The sequence below is a fragment of the Eleutherodactylus coqui genome, chromosome 11, assembly GCF_035609145.1.
Source record: "Eleutherodactylus coqui strain aEleCoq1 chromosome 11, aEleCoq1.hap1, whole genome shotgun sequence".
NCBI lineage: Eukaryota > Metazoa > Chordata > Amphibia > Anura > Eleutherodactylidae > Eleutherodactylus > Eleutherodactylus coqui.
Window position 1 is genome coordinate 9,199,081 of NC_089847.1, and position 22,410 is coordinate 9,221,490.

A 22,410-nucleotide genomic window follows, 5' to 3' on the forward strand; every position below is an offset into this window, starting at 1 on the left:
ACCGCACTTTTCCATCTTTTTTTAAAGACGAGTTCCTATGCGAACCGCCACATGGTAGTCACGGAGCAGCAGCGACGCGGCCACCGCGGGTCCTATGCTGCTAAGTGGCTGCACGATTCTGCGGGAAAACGGCGACTTCACCTGCAAAACCAAACAAGCATTACAGTCAGATGTGGGATTCCGCAGGTGAAACCGCCATCGTCCAGCAAAAATGAGGCTGCATTCACATCTGCGGCGGGGATTCGTTTTCCTGCTCAGTTCAGGAAGCGGGAAAGGGGAATCCCCCAGCCGAACAGACCCGTCTAATGACGGAACCGAACAGCGCCAAACCAACCCCACTGACTGTCATGGAGTCCGTTCAGCTCCGGTCCTCGGTGGGTTTGCAGCGGCCATCATCCTGATCGTTTGTACGGGTCCCTTTAATCGGAGCGCTTAATTATTGGAACGAGCAAAGATTATCTGCGCATATAAACGGACGAGGCTCGCCTTCACACAATAACCGTTTACACGCGTAGATAACGACTTCCATGATTTTCAGCGCTTTTCGTCATAGCTCTTCCAGCGCATCGCTGGCCCGTCAAAGACCCAAATCTGGAAATCATTAGATGAATTCGACATGTTAATCCGTGCGCCTGTTTGCCGCGTGTAAATGGACACGCCCCACGGGGTGAGAAAATGCAGAAAGATATGCGCCGTTCAGCGTGCAAAAAATTGTGCTGAGAAGCGAGCAAATGCAAATCCGCCCATGGGGATTCCATCAAGGAACTGTCCGTGGCGAACCCAGCTACGAAACTGCGCCAGAAATCCATCGTTACGCCACACATGGCCGCTGGTTACACAAGCAGATTCCACCGTGTGAACGTAAAGCAGAAATGGCGCAGAGTTTCCGTGTCAAAAACCACATCAAAGGTGCAGATATTGATGTGGATCTGCAACAAAATCCGTTTGACGCCGACGCTGCAGACTTCGCACTGCACACGATTTCCGCCATGTCTGAAGGTAAAGCCTCAGGCTGCCTACACAGATATCAGGCCGTTATCACGCCGGCGAACACGTGATTTACCTGCGGAGGGGAGGAGGTTTGCAGTCAAAAATGTTTCGCATCTGTGAAATTCCGTTTCAGGAGCGATAAGAGGAATGAACGCGTTCACATTGAATAGGGAACCTCGGAGGAGTCGTGGCACGGCAAGGGCTCCTTCACACGGGCGCAGCGTCACGGCCACAGCGCCACTAAAAATTGTGTGAATGAGAGTCAGCCATAACTTGCACTCCCGTTTCAGCGCCCGTTCAGACGGCCCGGGTGCGGCGTGTATACGGCACCGGCTAGGAAGAGAGTTTAGCTCTGCTAAAGTCCCTCCCCCTCTCTGCCCCCTTGTGGCAGCCAGCAATGGGAGAGGGCAGGAGTTTAGCACACCAGCTCCCCCCCCCTCCTATTGCAGACAGCCAAAAAAGGGCGGAGAGGGGGAGGGTGTTTAGCACACTAGCTCCCGCCCCCTCCCATTGCAGACAGAGTTTAGCACACTAGCTCCCGCCCCCTCCCATTGCAGACAGCCTACAAGGGGCGGGAGTTTAGCACACTAGCTCCCGCCTCCTTCCATTGCAGACAGCCGGCCAGGGACGGCGAGGGGGGAGGGGGTCTAGCAGTCACGTTGTTAAACTCCCTCCCCCCTCCGGCAGCTCTTATAGGAGTCTATGGCAGCGGCTGTATTCTGGCCGGAATAAATAGTTCTAGAACCATCCTTCGCGGCCGGCGTAAAAACGGCCGACTTGAACGCGCACCATAGGCGCCATCTTGGCCGGCCGCTTTTACGCATCGGGAATATGCCCATCTGAAGTGAAGCATTGGAACCAATGATCAGACGGGGAGCGTGCGGGCCGGCGTGAGAACACAGCCAGTGTGCCGTCGTGTGAACGAGGGCCAACAGCGAGACGCCCGGCAGTCGGAGTGCGCCGGGTCTGTCAGTAAGTCGGCCGTTAAACAAGTGAACTGAACGCCCTTATCTGTGCTGCGGAGGCGCCGGCCCTCGTGAATGCGCAGTACAGATTATACCGCGGCGACCCCCGGCGATGACGCCGACCCCGCCAACCGTCCTGCAATGGACGCCGTCCAGAGATGAAGCCTGCTGCGGAATCCGGGGGATCCCTAATGGCATCACATGTAACATTCTTGAGCGCCGGCGGCACGAAAAAAAGGAAAAACCGCCACAAAGCGGCCGCTGCGTCTCCGTGGCTTCAGAACGCCCCAGCAGCCGCCGGCACAGGAGCGGGCCAGCAGCCGCCGGCACAAGAGCGGGCCAGCAGCCGCCGGCACAAGAGCGGGCCAGCAGCCGCCGGCACAAGAGCGGGCCAGCAGCCGCCGGCACAAGAGCGGGCCAGCAGCCGCCGGCACAAGAGCGGGCCAGCAGCCGCCGGCACAAGAGCGGGCCAGCAGCCGCCGGCACAAGAGCGGGCCAGCAGCCGCCGGCACAAGAGCGGGCCAGCAGCCGCCGGCACAAGAGCGGGCCAGCAGCCGCCGGCACAAGAGCGGGCCAGCAGCCGCCGGCACAAGAGCGGGCCAGCAGCCGCCGGCACAAGAGCGGGCCAGCAGCCGCCGGCACAAGAGCGGGCCAGACTCCGCCATCCCACAGCAGAATCACACCCTGCGCTCGGCGGTGCCCCTAGTGCCACGACCTTTCTGCGCTGCTCCCTGCGGACGGGCCGTGGAGCGGGCGGCTTCCATTAAGTTTAACGGACGCCGCACAGACCCGCGGCACGCTGTGATCTCCCCTCCGCGAGCAAAAAAACCCGCAATCGCTTTCCGCTCGTGGATATGAAATCGCGGTTTGCCACGGCCTGCGACGGGCGTTACTCGCTGCGGTATCCAGGGGCGGCGCCGTGCGCAGCCGCCTCCTACACTGAGGTGACTGTTTAACCCCTTCCAGTACAGTTGCCAGCCGCACTACAAGTCCCAGCATGCCCTACACTCTCCACCCCTCCCCCAGCGACTACAGATGACTGGATCACCTCATCCAAACCACATTGAAGGATCCTCCCGCTTTGGCGGGGGCTAGAGACGGCGGAGCTGCTGGGACTTGTAGTCCCACGGCAGTCACGTGACCCGCCCCGCCCGCCGGGAGACCCCCACAAGGCACACGTTAGGGTCCATCTACGCGGCAGGGAAGCCTTTGTTTTGGTCGGGCAACGTGACAGCATAGAAAGGGGCAGGCCTCTGGTAGAGACACAGAGGAGAGGAGGCTCCAGACACGGCCTGCTCCCCGCTCCGCCGTCCCCTCACACCCCGTCCTCCTCACCGCGGCCTCCCCGCACCGTCCTCCCGCCGACCCCCTCACCTCAGGAGACCGCAGAACAGGCGGCCGGGCAGCAGAGGGAACCGCAGCAAACTCACTCTCTCTCCTCTCAGGCGTTTCAAAATGGCGGCGTGCAAGAGGTGGATCACGTGACTCGACATGACAGGTCAGGTGGGCCTCGGCGGTGACGTCAGCGGGGGCTCGGCGGGGAAGGAGAGGTGGGAGGAGCTACGAAAGAGGCGGGAAGTGTCGTCGCCCTGGCCTGCTGCTGCTGCCGCCTCAGCTCACCTGCTGCTGTAGGTGACACCTGAGGGGGGGAAGTGTGACAGGAAAAAGTGGCGGGAGGATGAGGGGAAGCGACGAAATAAACTCTGTCAGCCCCAAGTAAAACACAGCGTCCATTACACTGCAACCTGTAGCTCCCCAGCTCATGTGAAAGCACGACTCCCAGCGAGGCTGACCTGCTGAGACTTGTAGTGCACCCAAAAAACAATGGCCGCCGCTCTCTACGCCGCCACAGACGCAGTTTGCCTCCATTTTCATCGTCTGTGGCTGCGCTCTCTCGATTTGTGAGAGGAATTCTTCCTCTTCAGTCACCCCAGACCACAAATAACCTCAAACCTGACAGAAAACTCACTCAAAAACGCAACCGCGTCCTAAACGTCGCCATCGCGGGCGTCTGAAGCCCCGTCTTACGATAAAAACATAAATAACTCCCGCCACGAGTCGCCCTATTGTTCCCTCATACCGTGTAGACTACAACGTCACCCCGTTTATAAATACCGCTGTCTGCCTCGCGCTGCGTCACCCCGCCAGGTGGTTGTAGTCGTTTTTTTTCCATGCGCCATTATTTCAGCAGCGTTTTCTTCCTCAGAGAAAAGCCGTTTATTCCCTTTGTCAAAGGAAGAGGCAGCGCCGCCATCCTGCGCCGACAGACCCCAAACCGGCTTTTTCAAAACTGCATAAAAAAATAAAAAACGTCTTAAAAAAGATTGCTTTTTTCCCCCTCCCTTCTTCTTCCCCGCAGCCAGACTTTCAAATACAATAAACCGCAAAATATATCCAATTTGAAGGGAATTTCAACGTTTCCCTGATTAAATTTTGATGGAGGCTGAAGACCTACCCAAAGCGGGCTGATAACCTGACTGACATCCGGAATAATTATTAGTATTTAATTACGGATTTCCTGAGTGACACATCAGTGGAGCGAAAGGGGGTAATTATTCGGTCGTGAGTGACAATTTTTTAAAAATGTATGCTTGTCACTGACAATGATGGACATTTGCTCGGCGCAGGAATCGAAAGCTGCCATGGTTTGTTGGCCAATATGACTGACATTAAGGGCTTCGTAGAAAAGCTGCAACCATAATGAATCGGTTCTAATATTTATGAGTGACATTGTAACAATGCATAGGGGTCTCGGCGCGGACATGACTGATACTATTTAGATGTAAGTGGGATTCACATGCAATAAGGGCTCGGTATAATAGGTCTGCATCGCTTGCACTTTATTCCCAGCTGTCATGCACAGCGAGCATTCTTCATTAAATGTCACGCCGTGGCAGGTATGACAGCGGGGAAGTAAATGTGGCCTAAAGGTGCGCTTCAAGACAATATGCATAATATATTTCACCATACATTCGTATTTTAAAAAGAAAGTAATTGCGCTGCATGGTAATTTTCATGTCCTGCCAACCATTCTCAATATTTGCTAGCAGCGAATGAAAAAAAAAAAAATATATTTTTTTAAGGGCCCCGCTTCGTAAAAAAGGCATTAGGGAAAAAAAAGTCAGCGTGTGACTAAAATCCTTAACTATTAAAATCCACGACTTATCTGAACGATGTACAAATGGCGCGCTATCTACCTTTACCGCATATCAGTGGGGGGAAAAAGAAAAACACGTTCCTAGGAAGCGAGAAGCGTTACCATAAAGGTCCTTACGGGAAAGCGAATTCCCGCAGAGTTCTTTTTACGTAGCTTGCAGAATAGATTTCCTTTTAGGACGGGAGGGGGGGGTGGGTGTGTGGGAATTATATATATATATATATATATATATATAGGCGGACGGCTATTACTGCGTTCCGATTTGCGTGATAGAGAAGAGGGAAAATGGATTTTATTCGAGATGGTGGATAAAAAATAGAGAGAGATTGAATGTAAGAGATATATATTTAAAACTAATTGGTGCGGTATGGAGGCGTAACGATCTTTTAACAAAACCGTAACTCAAGACGCGTCATTTAGACCGAATTCCGGCCTTCAAGGAATGTCATGACAGAATCCTAATCGGCGTAGCCCTGCAGTCACCCGGCGCGTCTCCGGGCCTGAAATTGTAAGCGACATTTGGGCTAGTTTTGCATTAAACGAAGCAGTTCTCTCCCAGCTATCCGGAAGGCCTGGAATTCAGTCTAATCACTTCTTTCTGGACTGCGTTTTTTTTCTTATTACTTATTGGGGGTTTTTCGCGTTTTTATTACGTAATTTTCAATGGGCATAATAAAAATTGGAAATAACAAAATTAACAACACAAAACTGTTGGAAAGAGAAGTAGAGCCAGCAGTGAAATAAGTGTTTACGGCTTGAAGTAGCAGTCGGGCTTGTTAGTGGGCGGAAAAATATATATATATATCTGCCGGTAATTATTATACCTTTTACCAGTACAGTATGGTCGGGCCAGAGATTCAGAATTTATTATTCAGTACAAGTAATTTGATGTTTTTTCTGTTTCCTTGTAGTGAGAAGATACAGATGTAGCAGAGTTAAAGATCAGTCGGTGAAGTCGTGTGAAAAACCTCTGGTAAGTACTGAGGCAGCTCTGCTGGACCTCTATGGGAATTGGATCTGAAAGGTTGCGTTTACGTTTATTGTATAAGTTGTACCCAAAATGTTTTTACGCCGGAGCCGAACACAACTGATGACTAGAGATGAGCGAGCACCCAAATGCTCGGGTCCGCGTTATTCGAGTCGAGCTTTTCGTAAAATTCGAGAGCTCTACTCGAGTAATGAACCCTATTGACTACAATGGGAGACTCCAGCATTTTTGTATGTGGGATGCCGGGTGCCGAGCTTTTTTTTTTTTTTATCTCTCCCTCTCTATGCTCGTTCGAGTAACGAGCACCATCGAGTACGCTAATACTCGAACGAGCATCAAGCTCGGCAGAGTATGTTGGCTCCACTCTACTGATGACATTGTGCTGCACTTTGTTCACAAGTCCGGTGTCCGTAACTGGATAGTTAAATGCTGCATGCAACATTTTTCTGTCTGGTATCCGGCGTCAAAACGGATGCCGTGAGCGATGCTATAGAAAAGTATTCTGGCATCAGTTTCCTTCTGGCTTTCGCTACACGGCCGAGATATGCAGGAACGCAGCCTCATACTGTATTCACCCGTAGATATCTATATGTATGCATATGTCTCACAGGTTGGGTTTTTTCCATTAGAAACATTGTTTCTACAGAGGATTATGTTGCTGCACGTAGGCCCAACAGCGATACATTACATAACATGGAACCATAGGAATGCCAAGTGCCTCTGCACAGACCCTACGCACCAGGCCACGGGTGTCATATATTTTATAACCCAGTTTGTACTTCTAATATGTCATGCGTGTCAGATTTGGACTATATTTTGTGCACAGTAGGAAATTACAAAACTTAAAGGGGTTGTCCCGCGCCGAAACGGTTTTTGTTTTTTTTCAGCGCGAGACAAACCCGATGCAGGGGTTAAAAAAGAAAACCGGATAGTGCTTACCCGAATCCCCGCGCTCCGGTGACATCTTACTTACCTGGTGAAGATGGCCGCCGGGATCTTCACCCTCGGTGGACCGCAGGGCTTCTGTGCGGTCCATTGCCGATTCCAGCCTCCTGATTGGCTGGAATCGGCACGTGACGGGGCGGAGCTACGAGGAGCCGCCCTCCGGCACGAGCGGCCCCATTCAGAAAAGAAGAAGACCGGACTGCGCAAGCGCGTCTAATCTGGCGATTAGACGCTGAAAATTAGACGGCACCATGGAGACGAGGACGCCAGCAACGGAGCAGGTAAGTGAATAACTTCTGTACGGCTCATAATTAATGCACGATGTACATTACAAAGTGCATTAATATGGCCATACAGAAGTGTATAACCCCACTTTGTTTCGCGGGACAACCCCTTTAACCTGTGGCAGGTCTCTATTTCCAGCTTTATAAAAGAAACTATTATGCATGCAAGACTTCTGAGAAGAAAGATGACCCACAAGCAGTAAATCTGCGGCCTGTTCAACAATTATTTACAACTTTCCACAGTTGTTTTAGCTGTTTTGTAGTTGCTGTTATAGAAATAATGGAGAATTTGAAAAAATTCTTGGTAATCATGAAATTCCCTCCATTTCACAGGTAGGTGCAAGGACAGCCAAACCAGCTTTAGGGTATGTTCACACATTGCGGATTTCACACAGCAAATCCACACCAAAACCTGCATTAAAATCCACACTATATGGTCTACATTCACACAGGCGAGCGCAATATCGGACTGAGAAACCCGGCCCAATATTGCGCTTATCACTGTGCGTTTTACCCACGGATGCGAAGAGTTTGCATGCAAAAACGCTTCACATCACTTTTGGGAAATTGTGATCCTCTGGAACTTGTTTCATGCATGTCGAAGGATTCTAAGTATTTCGCAACGCACAAACCTCGAGCGAGTTTCGCACTCGTGTGAATGTAGCATTTTTTGGAAACGCTCTTTCAGATTTTGATGCAGTTTCTTGAGCCAAAGCCAGAAGTGGATTAAAAAAGAATGAGAGCTATAAAAGAATGACTTTAGCCCAATGTCCACGGGCAAATTTGATTTGTGGAATCTGCAAATCAAGCCGCCCATAGAGATGCATGGGCGTCCGCAAATGGATTAAAACATGCAGATTTGATTTGTGCATCTTTTGGGCCTGGAAAACAAATTGCAGCACGCTCCATTTATGCATGGTTCCCGCACAAATGGCTGCCATTGAAGTCAATGGAAGCCGCCCCATCCGCAGCCCACCCACAACTGACACTGCGGATGTGCCGTGGATCTGCGGAAAAGTACTGCGCCTGTCCGACGTGAAGCCGTGAGGATCATGCGCAGTGCAGCGAACCTAGAAGTGGAGGGATCTGCGCGGATGCCGCTGCTGGGGAAATACAGGTAAGCAAGGCTCACTGGCCACGGGCAGGGCTGGATTCCGTGCGGGATTCCCTACACGGAAACTATGCGTGCCATAGACATGAGGCCTTATACTTCTCCTTTTGAATGGGGTTGCACACATGAGTGACATCGCCTATGTTTGGCCGTGCCCTTGCATTGCATCGCCCATGGTCTTCAATGGGGTCGGCGGCAGCATTGCACCGTGTTCTGGGTGCACTCGAGCGTGATGCAAGGTTTCCCTTTGAAAACAATGGGAAAAACCTTGCGATCCTCTGCCGCAGCTGTCAGGCATGGCGGAGGATCCCTACCTCCCCGAAGTGATGCGAGACTTTTTGACACAAAAACACCGCGCAGCCGTGGGGAAATTGCACAATATCAGGATGAATTTTTATGGCCCGTGTGAAGTTGGTCTTAGGGTATGCCCACACTGCAGATTCTGTCATGGAACATTCCACGTGGGAATCCACCTGTAAAACTGCAGAAGTAATCCACCTCCGCAGCTGTTTTGCTGGGATTGGCACGCAGATTTATTCATGTCATTGGACAAAATCCGTATGCGAAATTTCCGATGCATTTCCTCATGGACCTGCACAAAGAAATGACATGTCTGAATAGCTGCTAATTTCTGCTGCGGTCTTTCAGGCATAATCTGCATGGAAAATTCCACTGTGGAATCTGCCATGTGAGCATACTTTTAGGTTATATTCATATGTAGTGAATAGAGATGAGCAAGCGTACTCGGAAAAGCACTACTCGCTCGAGTAATGTGCTTTATCCGAGTATCGCTGTGCTCGTCCCTGAAGATTCGGGTGCCGCTGCGGCTGACAGGTGAGTCGCAGCGGGGAGCAGGGAAGAGCGGGCGGGAGAGAGGGAGAGAAAGATCTTACCTCCGTTCCTCCCTGCTCTCCCCTGCAGCTCCCCGTTCCGTGCCGGCACCCGAATCTTCAGACCCGAGCACAGCGATACTCGGATAAAGCCAATTACTCGAGCGAGTAGTGCTTTTCCGAGTACGCTCGCTCATCTCTAGTAGTGAACTTCCCACAGCATAATGTCCGCTGCAGATTTTGGTGCAGATCTGTGTCAAAATCCACATCAAAATTCCCATGTAACACATGTATTCTGACAAAGATTTCACACGTGTGAGTGCGATATCGGTCCGAGAAACTGCTACTTATATCGCACTTCCAAAGCTGTGATTTTTTTCTGTGTGTGCGATTTTAAAGTGCATTAAATTCGCATGTTATTTCTATAGGAAAAACAATAAATTGCATGAAAATCACATCTGCATGTGAGTGCGACGCAATTATTTGTTTTTGCTCCCTTAAAAAAAAAGTCCAAAAAATAGAATTGCGCAGCAATGCAGAAAGAGAAACATCGCGTATGTAAATACTCCCATTGCAAATAATGAGTTGTATTTTTGTGTAAACTTTGTTCGTCTCGCCATGCCCAAAACGTGCACGAGAATATCAGCCATGTGAGTACGGCCTCAGGAGGTGAACGCCACGCTGACAATCTAAAGCATAAATTGACATCCTGCAGATTTAGAATCCTTCCTGTAGGTCAATTTATGCTGCTTATTTCTTCCCACAGTGGCAGATGAGATGCCTTGAGATCTTCTGCTGCTACTTTATAATACTGCTGCTTTTCTGCACTCAGTTCCTCTGTGGATAATCTGCATTTCAATCTGATGAGTTTCTGTGCGGAAAATCCGTAGCATTGATACTATGTGTGAACATAGGCTTACAGTGTGAACACCACCAAACAGCACCTTAGAGCCAAGCTTCCTGCACCATTATCGGGGCAACGGGGCTTTAATTCAGTTTTTGCCCAAAGAGGAGCAATAATAAGTCTATTATTCAGATACAATGTGCTCTTACACTCGTTGTTTATATACAGAATTAGATTCCTAATCATGAGGCCTTTGGGAATTAGATTCTCCTATTTGATTCTGGATAGGAAGATGTTGCTGTGCCAGTTTCTACAATTGGTTTTTAACCCCTTAGAGACCGCAATTCGGTTTTTTACTGACCTCACTAATGGGCTTTAAACCTGCACATACATCTTTTTAAGGCAGTTGCTTGGCTGACTACTGACAGCCAGGCTCCTGCTCTAACAGCCAGGAACGGATAAACCTCCGATCTTGGCAGTTTAACCCCTTACATGCCACAACCAATAGCAACTGCAGCATATAAGCAGATGACAGAGGGAGGAGACTCTTTCTGTCACCCATTGGCATCCTGCAGTGTGATCACAAGGTACCAATGGATCCCCATGGCAGCTGGAAGCCTAAAAAAAAGGCCTCCATATCTACCATGTAACTCAAGACTATTAGGCCCCGCCTCCTACAGAGTCTAATAGGCTGATGTCATAGGCTTAGTAGAATGCACTGCATAAGTAATACAGTCTACTATCCAATTGCATCTTCAAGTCCCTTTTAAGGAACTGAAAAATAGGGTAAAAAAAATCAATAAAGTTTAATTGAAAAAAAAAAATTTAGTTTCGTAAATGAATAAAACAGCAAAACTAATTTTAAAAAAGCAACACATAATAGGTATTACCACGTTTGTAACGATCTAAACAATGAAAATATTGTATTTATCTTGCATAGTGAACGCCGTATTAGTCATTTAAAATGTATTGCTATTTTTCTTTTGTTCAGCTCCCAAAAACCGTCAAAAGCAATCCAAAAGTCACACGTACCTCAAAATGGTAACGATAAAAAGTGCATCTCTTACCGAAAAAAAAAACAAGACCTCAAATTTCTCGGTTGCAGTAAAAATAAAAATGTTCTGGATCTTAGAATGTGGTGATTCAGAGGCAATAGGTTTTTTTAATGTGTTTTTATCCTGCAAAAATAAAAAAATCTGTCTGAACTTAGTATCACAATAATCGTGCCGATCAGATAAGAAAGTTAGCAGGCTATTTTACCCAAATGGTGAACATGATGGATACAAAACCTAAAAACAATGTCTGGACGTTCAAAATAAAGGAATAAAAGTTCTACAACACCTTATTTGTATCCCAGAGTGCGGCCATTAAAATATACAACTTGTCCCCAAAAAAACAAGCCCTCCTACGGCTTTATCAGCGAGTCATGGCTCTTGCAATACGACAATGTAAAACGCTTGGTCCCTAAGGTACAAAATTGTCTGGTCACTAAGGAGTTAAGGTCAATCTGTGCACAGTACATTGGGGTATCTTCCAACAACACATCACACATTGCTGTACATCACACATATATGTTCTTTAATTCATCATCCTTGCAGAATCAGCACATTGTATACACCCTGGGCAAAAAATCTGAATATTTATATATACACAGTGCATAATACAATTACAATGCAGAAACAGAAAGATGCAGCATTCCCATCTTGCAGGGAAAAAAAAGGAAACTACTAGTGAGAAAAATAAACCAGCACTGACCTTGAGATGGCAGCAGAATTACAGTAAATCCTCTCCTGCGCTGCCCATGGCCGATTAAAATGTGCTACAGATGAAGAAAAAAATAGAATAATGATTGCTATAATTTCATTACCGGGACATTCGGTCAATAAAACGTATTCAGAATGACAGTCACCCTGTATACAATTCTTATTACTTATTAGCTACATTTTACATTTGCACTTAACCCCCCTGTCTTTTGAACCGGGTTTTATGGCAAAGACAATGCAGCCTGAAATGACGCCCGTAACGTCCACTAAGCCTGCGCAACCTTTGATATGCGCTCGACACTCTCTTCATATATAAATGATTATTAACGTAAACTAATAACATGCTCAATATGCTCACATTTACTAAACCGGGCCAGTTCCACACAGATAGGAAGTCCTAAGCGCTCTGCAGGCAATATAGTATTCTTCATAAATAGTGAAATAAACCTACAGTAATCACTGGAGCTGAATTTGCTCTGCATTCTAAATGAAACAATATTTTTATGACCTCCACAGACATAAAATAAGCTTACGTTTAACGAAATCCGGTTAGATTTTTATTTGGATCTATGGGGTCAACATAAAAAATTGCAGCGTTTTACATCCCATGCAGCGCTATATAGCCATAATACAAGTTTTATTATATTTTTATCAGCAGTTTGTTACAGCGCACAAATATAGTTAAACATGACCAATAAAATGAATAGTGTTCAGAATGTTCTGTAATCCTGGCAGCAGAGCTCTCTGGGCTCGGGCAGATATTCCCTGTTGGGCCCGAAGTGTGTAAGGCTGGTTTAGGGCTCATTCGCATCCATGTTAGGGAATTCTTTTTTTTTACTCTGTTCGGGGAGCAGGAAAGCGTCAGGGCCTGGCCGAACGGCTCCGTCATATGTATATAATGGGATCCGCTTGTTTTCTGGCGAGCAGTCCGGCACATTGCCGGAATTTACAGCACAAAATTGTGCTGCTTGCTGCACCATTCTGTCCGTTCTTTTACCGAAAATCAGCGACGTTGATGTGAATTAACCCTTATTTTGTGTTTTACTTGTACTGTATATATAATTAAAACAAGTGTGGGGAAAAGTATGGAAAAAATAACATATCAGGTACTCAGACATCGTCTATACAAATATATACGCACCTATATGTATGACGCGCTAGTTGGATATTTTTGGTTTTACACGAGGACAGTTGTTCATGTTACAATCCCCCTAAACTCCAAGCAACCATTACAATTATTGCCCAGTCTAAATGCATCATCATTACTGCTTCCAGTATCAGTACACTCGGGTGGAGTCTGTATGTTCTCCCTGTTTGCATAGATTCGCTTTCTCCCACAAGCCAGAAAAAACGTACTGATGATAGGTTAATGTGGCTTGATATGAAACTGGCCGACGTGTGAAAGTATGTGTACAGCGCTGCGGAATATGTTGGCACTGTATAAGGGAAGCAAACAGGGACATTCCCATCATGAGGCAGCTCGAGCCTCTGGCCTCAGGTGGCAGCATTTCAGCTAAGAACTACTGGCTGAAGGAGCTTATCAGCGGCTGCTGTGCAAGACTGTGCTGCTACCTTTAATTAAAAAAAAAAATTGCTTCCTTAACCCCTTGAAGATTTGAGGTTTTTTTTGTTTTTATGTTTTTCATTTTTTTCATTCCCTCCTTTCATACAGCAATATGTAGGCTTATTTTTGTGAGACAAGTTGTATTTTTCTAGGGTAGCATTTAATAAACACTAGACTCTATTGTCTAAGTTTTAAAAATGTTTAAGTGGACTGAAGTAGAAAAAAATGCAATTGTTTGGCTGGCTTTTGTTTTTGCAGCATGCTGACCAAGTGGGTCGGTTACTTAAAAATTGCTTTCTGTCGCCACATTCTGAGATCTATAATTCTCTATATAATTCTATGCATGGAGTTGTGTGTTTTTTGCAGAATGTTTTTATTGGTAACATTTTTTGCTACATAAGACATTTTTTGGTCATTTTTTTTATTCCTATTCCTTTTTAGGGGCTAAAGAGGCTAAATTCTGGCATCGTGCATTTTTTTTACTACATTTACTGTGCAGTGTAGATGTGCAATATTTTAATAGTGCAGACTTTTACAGATGTGGCAATACCAATTGTGTTTTGGTTTTTTTTTTGCTTATACTGGCCAAAGTTTTTTTCAACTTTTAATATGTTTTAATCCTTATAAATACTGTTAAACTTATCCTTATTTTTTTTTAGTCCCCATAGGGGACATTAACTTGCGATCTTCTGATCACTTGTACGATACACTGCAACATTTCTGTACCGTAGCATATTGTACTTTTACCAGCAGCCTATAGGGTAGGAATACATGGCAAGCCCAGGAACCTTGAAAAGACCCCAGGCTGCCATTGCAACCCAACTGCTGCGCTTAATGCTCTGTAAATGCAGCTCATCCTGGCTGGTTACTTACACACAGTTCACCCTGCCCCTGCTTTATGTGAGCTCTGGCTGCCACTCCGAAACCCACTTCTTGCAAGGTGCTGCTACTTTATGGCAGTGGGCCAACTTGTCTCATGGGAGAAGCGCCGCTGGATGGACCAGGGGCACGTTCCTATAGTTTACCTCAGGGTAGGTTCATCCCTGGAAACAAAATAAATAAGTACATGTGCAATAAATTTGCTGCTATAAGCTATAACTTATGCCACCCTATATTTTTGAATATATGTACAGTCGTGGTACTGATGGAATTGTCAGAACTATTCTTCAATTCACCTATATTTCATTTGAAATTGGAAAACTTGGTGTAGATGTTCACATAACATTTTCATGAACATTTAGCACATAGAGTGGATATAAAAAGTCTGCTCACCCCTGTTCAAATGCACTTTTTTTGTCATGTTAAAGAATCCGACAAAGATGAATCATTTCAGATTTATTTCCCCTCCATGTGACCCGTTATCAGTACAATTCCATTCAAAACCAAACGGAAATCTTTTAGGGTAGAAAAATAAAAATAACTAAACTAAAATAATGTGGTTGCATAAGTGTTCACACCCTCTTATATTAGGGGTGCGGTTGTGTTCAGGATTAGCCAATCACATGTAACCTCCTGATAACTAGTAGTCTGTACTCCGCTGCCATTATTTAGTGGGATTCTTGGTCCCCCCATATAAAGTTCGGCTCTTCTTGGAGGATTTTCCTGATATTTTCTTAGTTGGTCTGTAAAGATCTTACAGCTCATCGAAGGGATCTGATTGTTAGAAGGTGTCAGTCTGAAGGAGGGGAGCAAGACATCTCCAAGACATTACATATATCATGGGGCACAGTGAAGACTTATCAAAAAGTGGATTAAATGTGGCACAGCAGTGGCATCACCAAGAACTGGACGTCCCTCAGAAATTGATAAAAAAAACAGAAGAAGATTGGTGCGGGCGGTGACCAAGAGGCCGACAGCAACAGTAAAGGAGCTGCAGGAGTTTCTAGCAAGTACTGGTTGTGTAGTCATGTGACAACCATCTCTCGTGTTCTTCATATGTCTGTGCTGTGTGGGTGGGGTGCAAGATGGAAGCCTTGTCTAACAAAGATGAACATCCAAGCCCGGCTATGTTTTACCAAAACTCCATCAAGTCTGCCAGATGTCTGTGAGGAACGTATTCTGTCTGATGAGACCGAGAAGGAACTTGTTGGCCAGAATTCCAAAAGGAATGTTTGACACAAAGCCAACACTGTCGTCTCCAGAAGACCTCCGACCTGCAGTGAGGATGGTGAGGGCAGCATTATGTGGGGGCTGTTCTGCTGCTGGAACCGAAGTCTTAGTCAAGGGGGAGGGAATTATGAACAGTTCCAAATATCAGTCCATTTTGGCCCAAAACATTCAGGCCTCGGCTAAAAAGATGAAGATGAAGAGGAACTTCACCTTCCAGCACAACAACAACAACCCAATACCTATTAAAATATCACATTAGTTATCCTGCATGGTGAATGCTGTCAGAAAAAGTAGCCACTACCAGAATTGTACTTTTTTGCTCACCCCATTTCCAAGAGAGATACAGAAAGCAATTTTTTTTAAAGATATTTTTTTAAGTGGCGCAACATAAAAAAAAATCAAGCACTTTTGGAATAAAGATAACGTGTCACTTTTATAACACCGAGAACACCGTAAAAACAAAACCCCCAAAATGTTGAGATTGTGTTGTTTTTATCTCATTTTGCCCACTTAACAATTTTTAAGAGTGTTTCAGTACATGATTTTGGTACGTTAAAAGGTAGCATTGAAAAATACTACAAAACACAAAACATTGTGTCACCAGCTAAATAATAGACGATCTGCTATTTTGAAAGTGGGGAGGAAAAAGGAAGAGACAACAATCGGGCGGCAGCGAGAAGGGGTTAATGCATTCTGTTTTCTTGAGTCTGTTTCACATCACAAAGTTACCTGCTCATTTTTTTAGGAGTCCAGAATAAATCTGACAGAGGCTGGATGATGAAAGGGCCGATGACATATGGAAATTACTGTTTTTTTTGTAAATGTTTCATTAGGGCAAACTGATAGGTAAAATTAGAATTTTGAGAGCCTTCTGCTCAGTCATGTTTTTTTGTTATTTTATACATTTTTTTTTTTCATTTACGACATAAAGCTTCAGGTTCCCAAAAAATAATCACTTTTTATTGCCATTTTCAGACAATGGAAAAGAACAAGGAGTGTCCTGCAACCGTGAGCAGATCGAGGGTCTTGTGTAGAGCTCCAGCCACGGACATGGAGATGGCTGAAGGTACAACATTTAATTTCACAAATGTTAGAGTAGAATGACGACGATAAAAACTGCTACATTTGGAAGTGAGAGAGAATTCTTTATGGTTGATTTTTTTTCCATTGAATGAGTGCAGTAATGATGTTTGCCTCTAACTGTCATCCCCTTATGTGTGCAGCTTCTATGTATTTTAAAGAATAATGGGTTTATTTTAAATTTTACAATTTCTGTTATTGTACATTACGATAGCAACATCACTAAGGTCTGTCTATCTATCTGTCCATCCTTCCATCCATCTCCCTTGTATTTATTTCTCTTGTATCTAGCCATATAGCTATTTATCCATCTATCATCTATCGGTCTAGTTTATTTCTCCTGCATCTATCAATTCTGTATCTATCAAATTCAAATTTAAAGTAGCTTTGTCGGCAGAACCTAATGCAAATTAGTAATGTAGGAAATAAAGATTGAGACATTGAGGCTGAGGATTTGGGGGACAGGGACACATCAGAGGTATGGGCTAAAGAAGTCCATGGCATATCATGCTACTCTCAGTCCATGGCGGGCACTAACATGTTGTGCTGCTATGGCTGCTGAGTTTCTCTTCCTCCTCCATGGAAATAAAGGTCGGAACTTTAAATCTATCTATCTATAAATCTAGATTATTTCTATTGTATCTATCAATCAATCGCATACCTATCTATCTGTCTAATTTATTTCTGTTGTGTTTATCACTCTCATATCTATCTACCCAGCTATCACATTATCTATCTATCTCATATTTATTGTATGTATCCATATCTCTATCTATCATCTGTCTATATTATTTTTCATGTATCTGTCGCATATCTATCTATTAATGTATCCATATCTTGTTTATCTATCACAAACACCTAGTAGAACTTTATGATTATGGAGTCAGTTTCATAGAAAGAAATAACAATTTCACTCAGGTTTGGCAATACCTTTTATTTTCATACAATGTTCATTTCATCTCATAGCGTAAATACATAAAAAACACATTAATTCATACAGAGTTACAAAAACCACTCACATTATTCCATGTAAAATATTTGCCGGCACGAGTGGTACAGACTGATCGCTTCAGTATAGAATTGATGGTAAAAAGGGAAGTCATTAAAAAAGAGGCAAAGAAAAAAAAGTCATCACAGCATCAAAAGGTCATTCAAGGGTATAAGATCCAAAGTAAGACATTACAGTAAAACAGATTGTGCTCAAACACATCTTCTGAGTAAGTACAGGAGGTGAAATGAGGAATCCTGATTACATCCTCACACTGAATATTATCAGTGAAAATCTGAAAACAACGTATTGCGCTGTCCGGATCTTCCGTAACGTTCAACGAGCTCATAAATATCATGTTGGTCTTAGTTGTACTTTCTACACAGCTAATCAGACTCTTTATTCTGGTATACTTTACTGTAAAAAAGTATCCGTTTACAAGAGTCAACATTACTTAAAGGAGCTTTCTGGGACAAAAAAAATCTTATGGGCAGGGAATGGTGGAAAAAAAAAAAAAAAAAGCCATACTCATCTCTTCCCCCCCCCCCCCCCCCAAAAAAAAGTAAACCGTAAAGTAGCAAGATAATATGAGAAGACGTCCAAGTCTGGAAATACCATTCAGAATAAAAGGTTCCAAAAGTGTCAGAATAATAAAGGTACAAAAAAAGAAAAGAAAAGAGAAGTAGTAAATGAATTGCACAAGAGTTGTAACATCACAGGGCAGAAAGAGAAGATAGAGGGAAAAAAAGGGGAGAGGGGAGAAAATTGTGGAGGGGAAAGGAATGGGAGGCAGGAGGGGGATAAAGGGCAATGGTCATCAGGTTTTTCCTGCACAAAAAGGGGGGAATCCAGGGCATACCAAGTAAGCAGCTAAGCCTGCAGAAGATCTAAACATAATACAAGGTGTCTATAGAGCAAGGAAACCATCCTGTGAATCAGGATCAACAGCCATAAGTTCCGCCATCTGCTTAATGGCGTATAACTCCTGAGGCCACTCCGTCATAGAGGGACTACAGTAGAACACCAATGTCAAGGCAACACAGCCCGAGACGCAACCAGAAAAATCCTTAGGAGCGATTGTTTTATCTCAACCAAAGAGTCAGGGGAATGAGATAATATTGCCAGAGAAGGCATATTAACTACTTGACGGCTGCTGACCGCGCAATAGGTCTCCAGGACACGACCCCAAAAACCTTGGAGGACATTTCCACCAGATGTTCACGGGGGTCCCTTTTTCTGTATTACAACACCAGCATGTATTAGAAACCATAAGTGCAAATTAATGTATCTTAACTGGGCTCCAATATCAACGAGAGAGAATTTTATAGTTCCTCTCTTCTGCACAACATGTAGTTGTAAATATACGCTAAATCGTGCACATTTTTTGCCTAGCCAGAACTTTGAGCAATATCCTCATATTACTGGACAATTTATCTAGGAACGAGGGATAGCCTGACGTTATTAAAGATAGAAGGAGATCATACAAGAGGGACACCCAATGAGATGATGAAGCCGCCTGAACAAGTAGACTTTAAATGGGGTAATTTGTCTTAGAGAATAAACTATCTAAGAAGGTACAGAGCTGATCATTGGAGAGCAAGAACAACTGTTGTTCCACTGACTGGGCCTGCAGGTCTTGCATCGAAGATAAAGTGTCATTAGGCATGACATGTCTAAGCCGTATAGATGTACCCAAGTCCCAACCCAAGAAATGTGAGATACCCACTCCAAGGGCAAAGGCTGGGTTATTAAACAAAGGTGTAAGTGGGCCTGGTCTATGAGAGATAGGCCACTTTTTAAGGATCATATGAAGAGCTAGCCTATGAGAGAGCCTAGATCTTTTGTCTTAAGACAATACCCATCCAGATCTCTTTTAAAGTGGCCTCTAGGAACCCCCAGTGCAACAATCATACTCCTCCTCGGCATCAACAGTAAGTCAATGTAAAGAGTGTGAAATAGTTTTAGCATGAGTGATCAGACTAACTCCGGCTGGAAAACAAGTTGACTGAACTAGGCAAAATACACACCTAACCTTTAAGTCCCAATGCACACAGGCGTATTTGCACCTCGGGATCCGGAGTGGGCGTTCACCTCCGGATCCCGCAGCAAATACTGTCCATAGACATGCTATGCAAAACACTTTTCCATGCCCACTAGTGGAAATCAACCGCGATTTTCCGCTCGTTGGGATAAAATCGCTACATGTCCTATTCTAGTGTGAGCCTTGCACAGACGGCTTCTATTGCATGCATGTCAATTTCGAAATCACCATGGATCCGCATAATCGCCAGCGCGACTGCAAGTCATTCTCTGCACTGCTCATATGCGGTGGCGCGCCAGCCGGCATTTCCGCAGCATAGAGAAGAAGACATCGCACAGGTAGACGGGGGTACTGCTGGGGCACAGGGTCTGATTCCGCTGCGAGATCTCGCAGTCAGAGTCCGACCCGGCCGTGTGCATTCGGCCTAAGTCAGGGGAGAAACTTAGTGGGGGTTGAGGCTTACCGAATGGAAGGTCACTTGGTCCCTCAGCAATCAGGTAAGAAAACGGGAAAAAAAACACCATCAGATTAACCCTTTCCAATCCAATTTGTATCCTGGTTTTCCTAGGGGACTTACTCTTTTTCTGCCGTTATACAACAGCCCTATCTGCTGGCTAAAGCCAGTACTGCATGAGGTGACATGTTGGATAGGCTCCCACAGCAGAGAGGCTGACAATATACAGTAAGAGAACCCCAACGGACTTCTTACAGCATCAGAGCTGTACAGCCTTAAATCATAATGTCTTTAGAGGTCAGACAGTGGATTGGAAAGGGTTAAGATTCACACAGAGCCAGGAAGAAAAAAAGTAAAAGAAAGTGGAGGACTCGCACGGGAGGATAACGGCCTGGAAAAGAGGCGGATCCCAGGACAGAAAAGAAAAAAAAACTGACCCAAAAATTTTAATTAGCCCAGAGGTGCTTAGCAGAGAGCAATATACCATATATAAAGTAAAGTATCCTCTAGTCAAAGGAGCAACATAGAATTAAAGGAGACCGAGCAGGCTGGTGAGTCAGGTAGATTAAGCTACAAGGACACAGGACATAAACAGAATACATATTGACACCTCTTAACCGGGGAGAATGAAGAAAGATGCAGTAAGGGCCAAACATATGCAACAAAAACATACACCGGCGTTTATGACCGTAAGTGTAAAGATTCTAGTCCTTAACATTGGTGTTGGCGCTGCGGGAGAGGAGCTCACACTTGGGGGCTATCTGGTCCAGGGCGGACCGGGCGCTGTAGAGGAGGAGCTGGTGGGACTAAGCTGTCTGCAGGTAAAGCCATCCAGTCAGGGATTGAGACATCAGGCAGATGCAACACTTGGAGGAATGTCCCCATAATCGCGCAGTGTAATCTGTCGACCTCTACGGTGGACCTGAAGCTGAAATGGGAATCCCCAGTTATATTGGATATTGCTTTCACATGAAATCTCCAGGAGAGGTCTAGAGTCCTGCGCTGGGCCAAAGTAGCTCTAGAAAGATCTGTGAGCAATTGAAAGCTAGTCCCTGGGTACGAAATCTGTTGATCAGCCCGAGCCTTTTGCATGATCTATTCCTAGGTGTAATAGTGGTGTATACAGCATATAACTTCACGTGGGCAAATAAGGCCCAAACTGTTTAGGCCCTTGACCCCATAAGTACAGTCAATTTCCAAATCTGTTCCCACTGTACGCCCCAGAATAGTACTGAAAATAAATAAAATGATACTTTTTAAAGAGGCCACAATTAAAGGGGTTGTCCTAAGAGTGATTACTATATTTATTGTACTTATGAAAAATGAACAATATTTTCCATTTACACACATTAAAAATGATCCATTAAAATAGTTCTTCCAGTTACTTACATAGTATGGCACCATCTGGTGTTCATTGTGTAGATTTTTTAATAAAACTGTATTTTTGTTAAAGTATTTAATAAAATGTTTACAAAGGAACAACAGATCAATGATACGCGGGTGGGAGATAATGTATATCTTCTATATATAGCATTGGTTACCGAGATACAAATAAAGAGGAAGAAGAAAAGAAACCTTTCACATGGGATATGGAATAGGGGGAGGAAACAGAATATTAACATTGTGCCACAATCAAAACTATAGGGGAAAGTCAGACATAGTCAAAGGTAAGAGATCCACCTCGAAATATCTAACAGGATTGAGGGTTATGGAGCAGTGACATTATAACTTCTAATAAGGAGAATGAAGAATAGTCCCCTCTGGGGATCCCATACGTATCCCATTGAGACCACACAGCCATAAAGGGGTTCGCCTTGTTATTCAGTAGTGCTGTAAGATGCTCCATACTTCGTACCTCCTTTATCCTATTATATCATTCCTTTAATGTGGGAGGCAGAGACTGTCTTTATTTTTGAGCCACCAAGTATTTTGCTGCCGTTAAAGGGGTTTTTCCAGGAAAATACTATCGATGACCTATCCTCAGGATAGGTCATTAATAGTTAATTGGCAGGGTCCATCTCTCGGGACCCCAACCAATCAGCTGAGTGGGTGCATGCTTTCAGTGCCGCAAATACACAGAGTTCGGAGCGGAAGCAACGGAAGTCTCTGCGCTGACCTCCATGTAGTGGCCGGCACTTGTAACTGCAGGCACAGCTCTCATTAAAATCAACGCATTTCAAGCCTGCAGTTACAAGCACCAGCTTTGCTGTATCATGGCCCATCTTTAAGGGCAGGACATTAAGGCGATTTCATTGAGAACCATTCGAATGAAAGTTTGAACCACTAACCAAAATGAT

The 22,410-nt window shown here is 45.0% G+C and overlaps 1 protein-coding gene and 1 long non-coding RNA gene across 3 annotated transcripts in view; one reads left to right on the plus strand and one right to left on the minus strand.

Annotated features, from left to right (window-relative positions):
- Positions 1 to 22,410, minus strand: part of ZNF507 (zinc finger protein 507) — a 58,102-nt gene that overhangs the window by 30,438 nt on the left and 5,254 nt on the right. Inside the window, exon 2 of one of the 2 annotated variants that reach the window (XM_066584022.1) lies at positions 11,870 to 11,933. In XM_066584022.1, the coding sequence (XP_066440119.1) occupies positions 11,870 to 11,933 (64 nt within the window). Of the gene's footprint in view, positions 1 to 3,329; positions 3,412 to 11,869; positions 11,934 to 22,410 lie in introns of those variants that run through there. The other variant, XM_066584023.1, reaches the window with a different exon arrangement.
- On the plus strand, positions 3,519 to 16,611 carry LOC136582782 (uncharacterized). Its single transcript, XR_010787218.1, has 3 exons — positions 3,519 to 3,583; positions 6,024 to 6,085; positions 16,526 to 16,611. It is a non-coding gene; the product is annotated as an uncharacterized lncRNA (long non-coding RNA).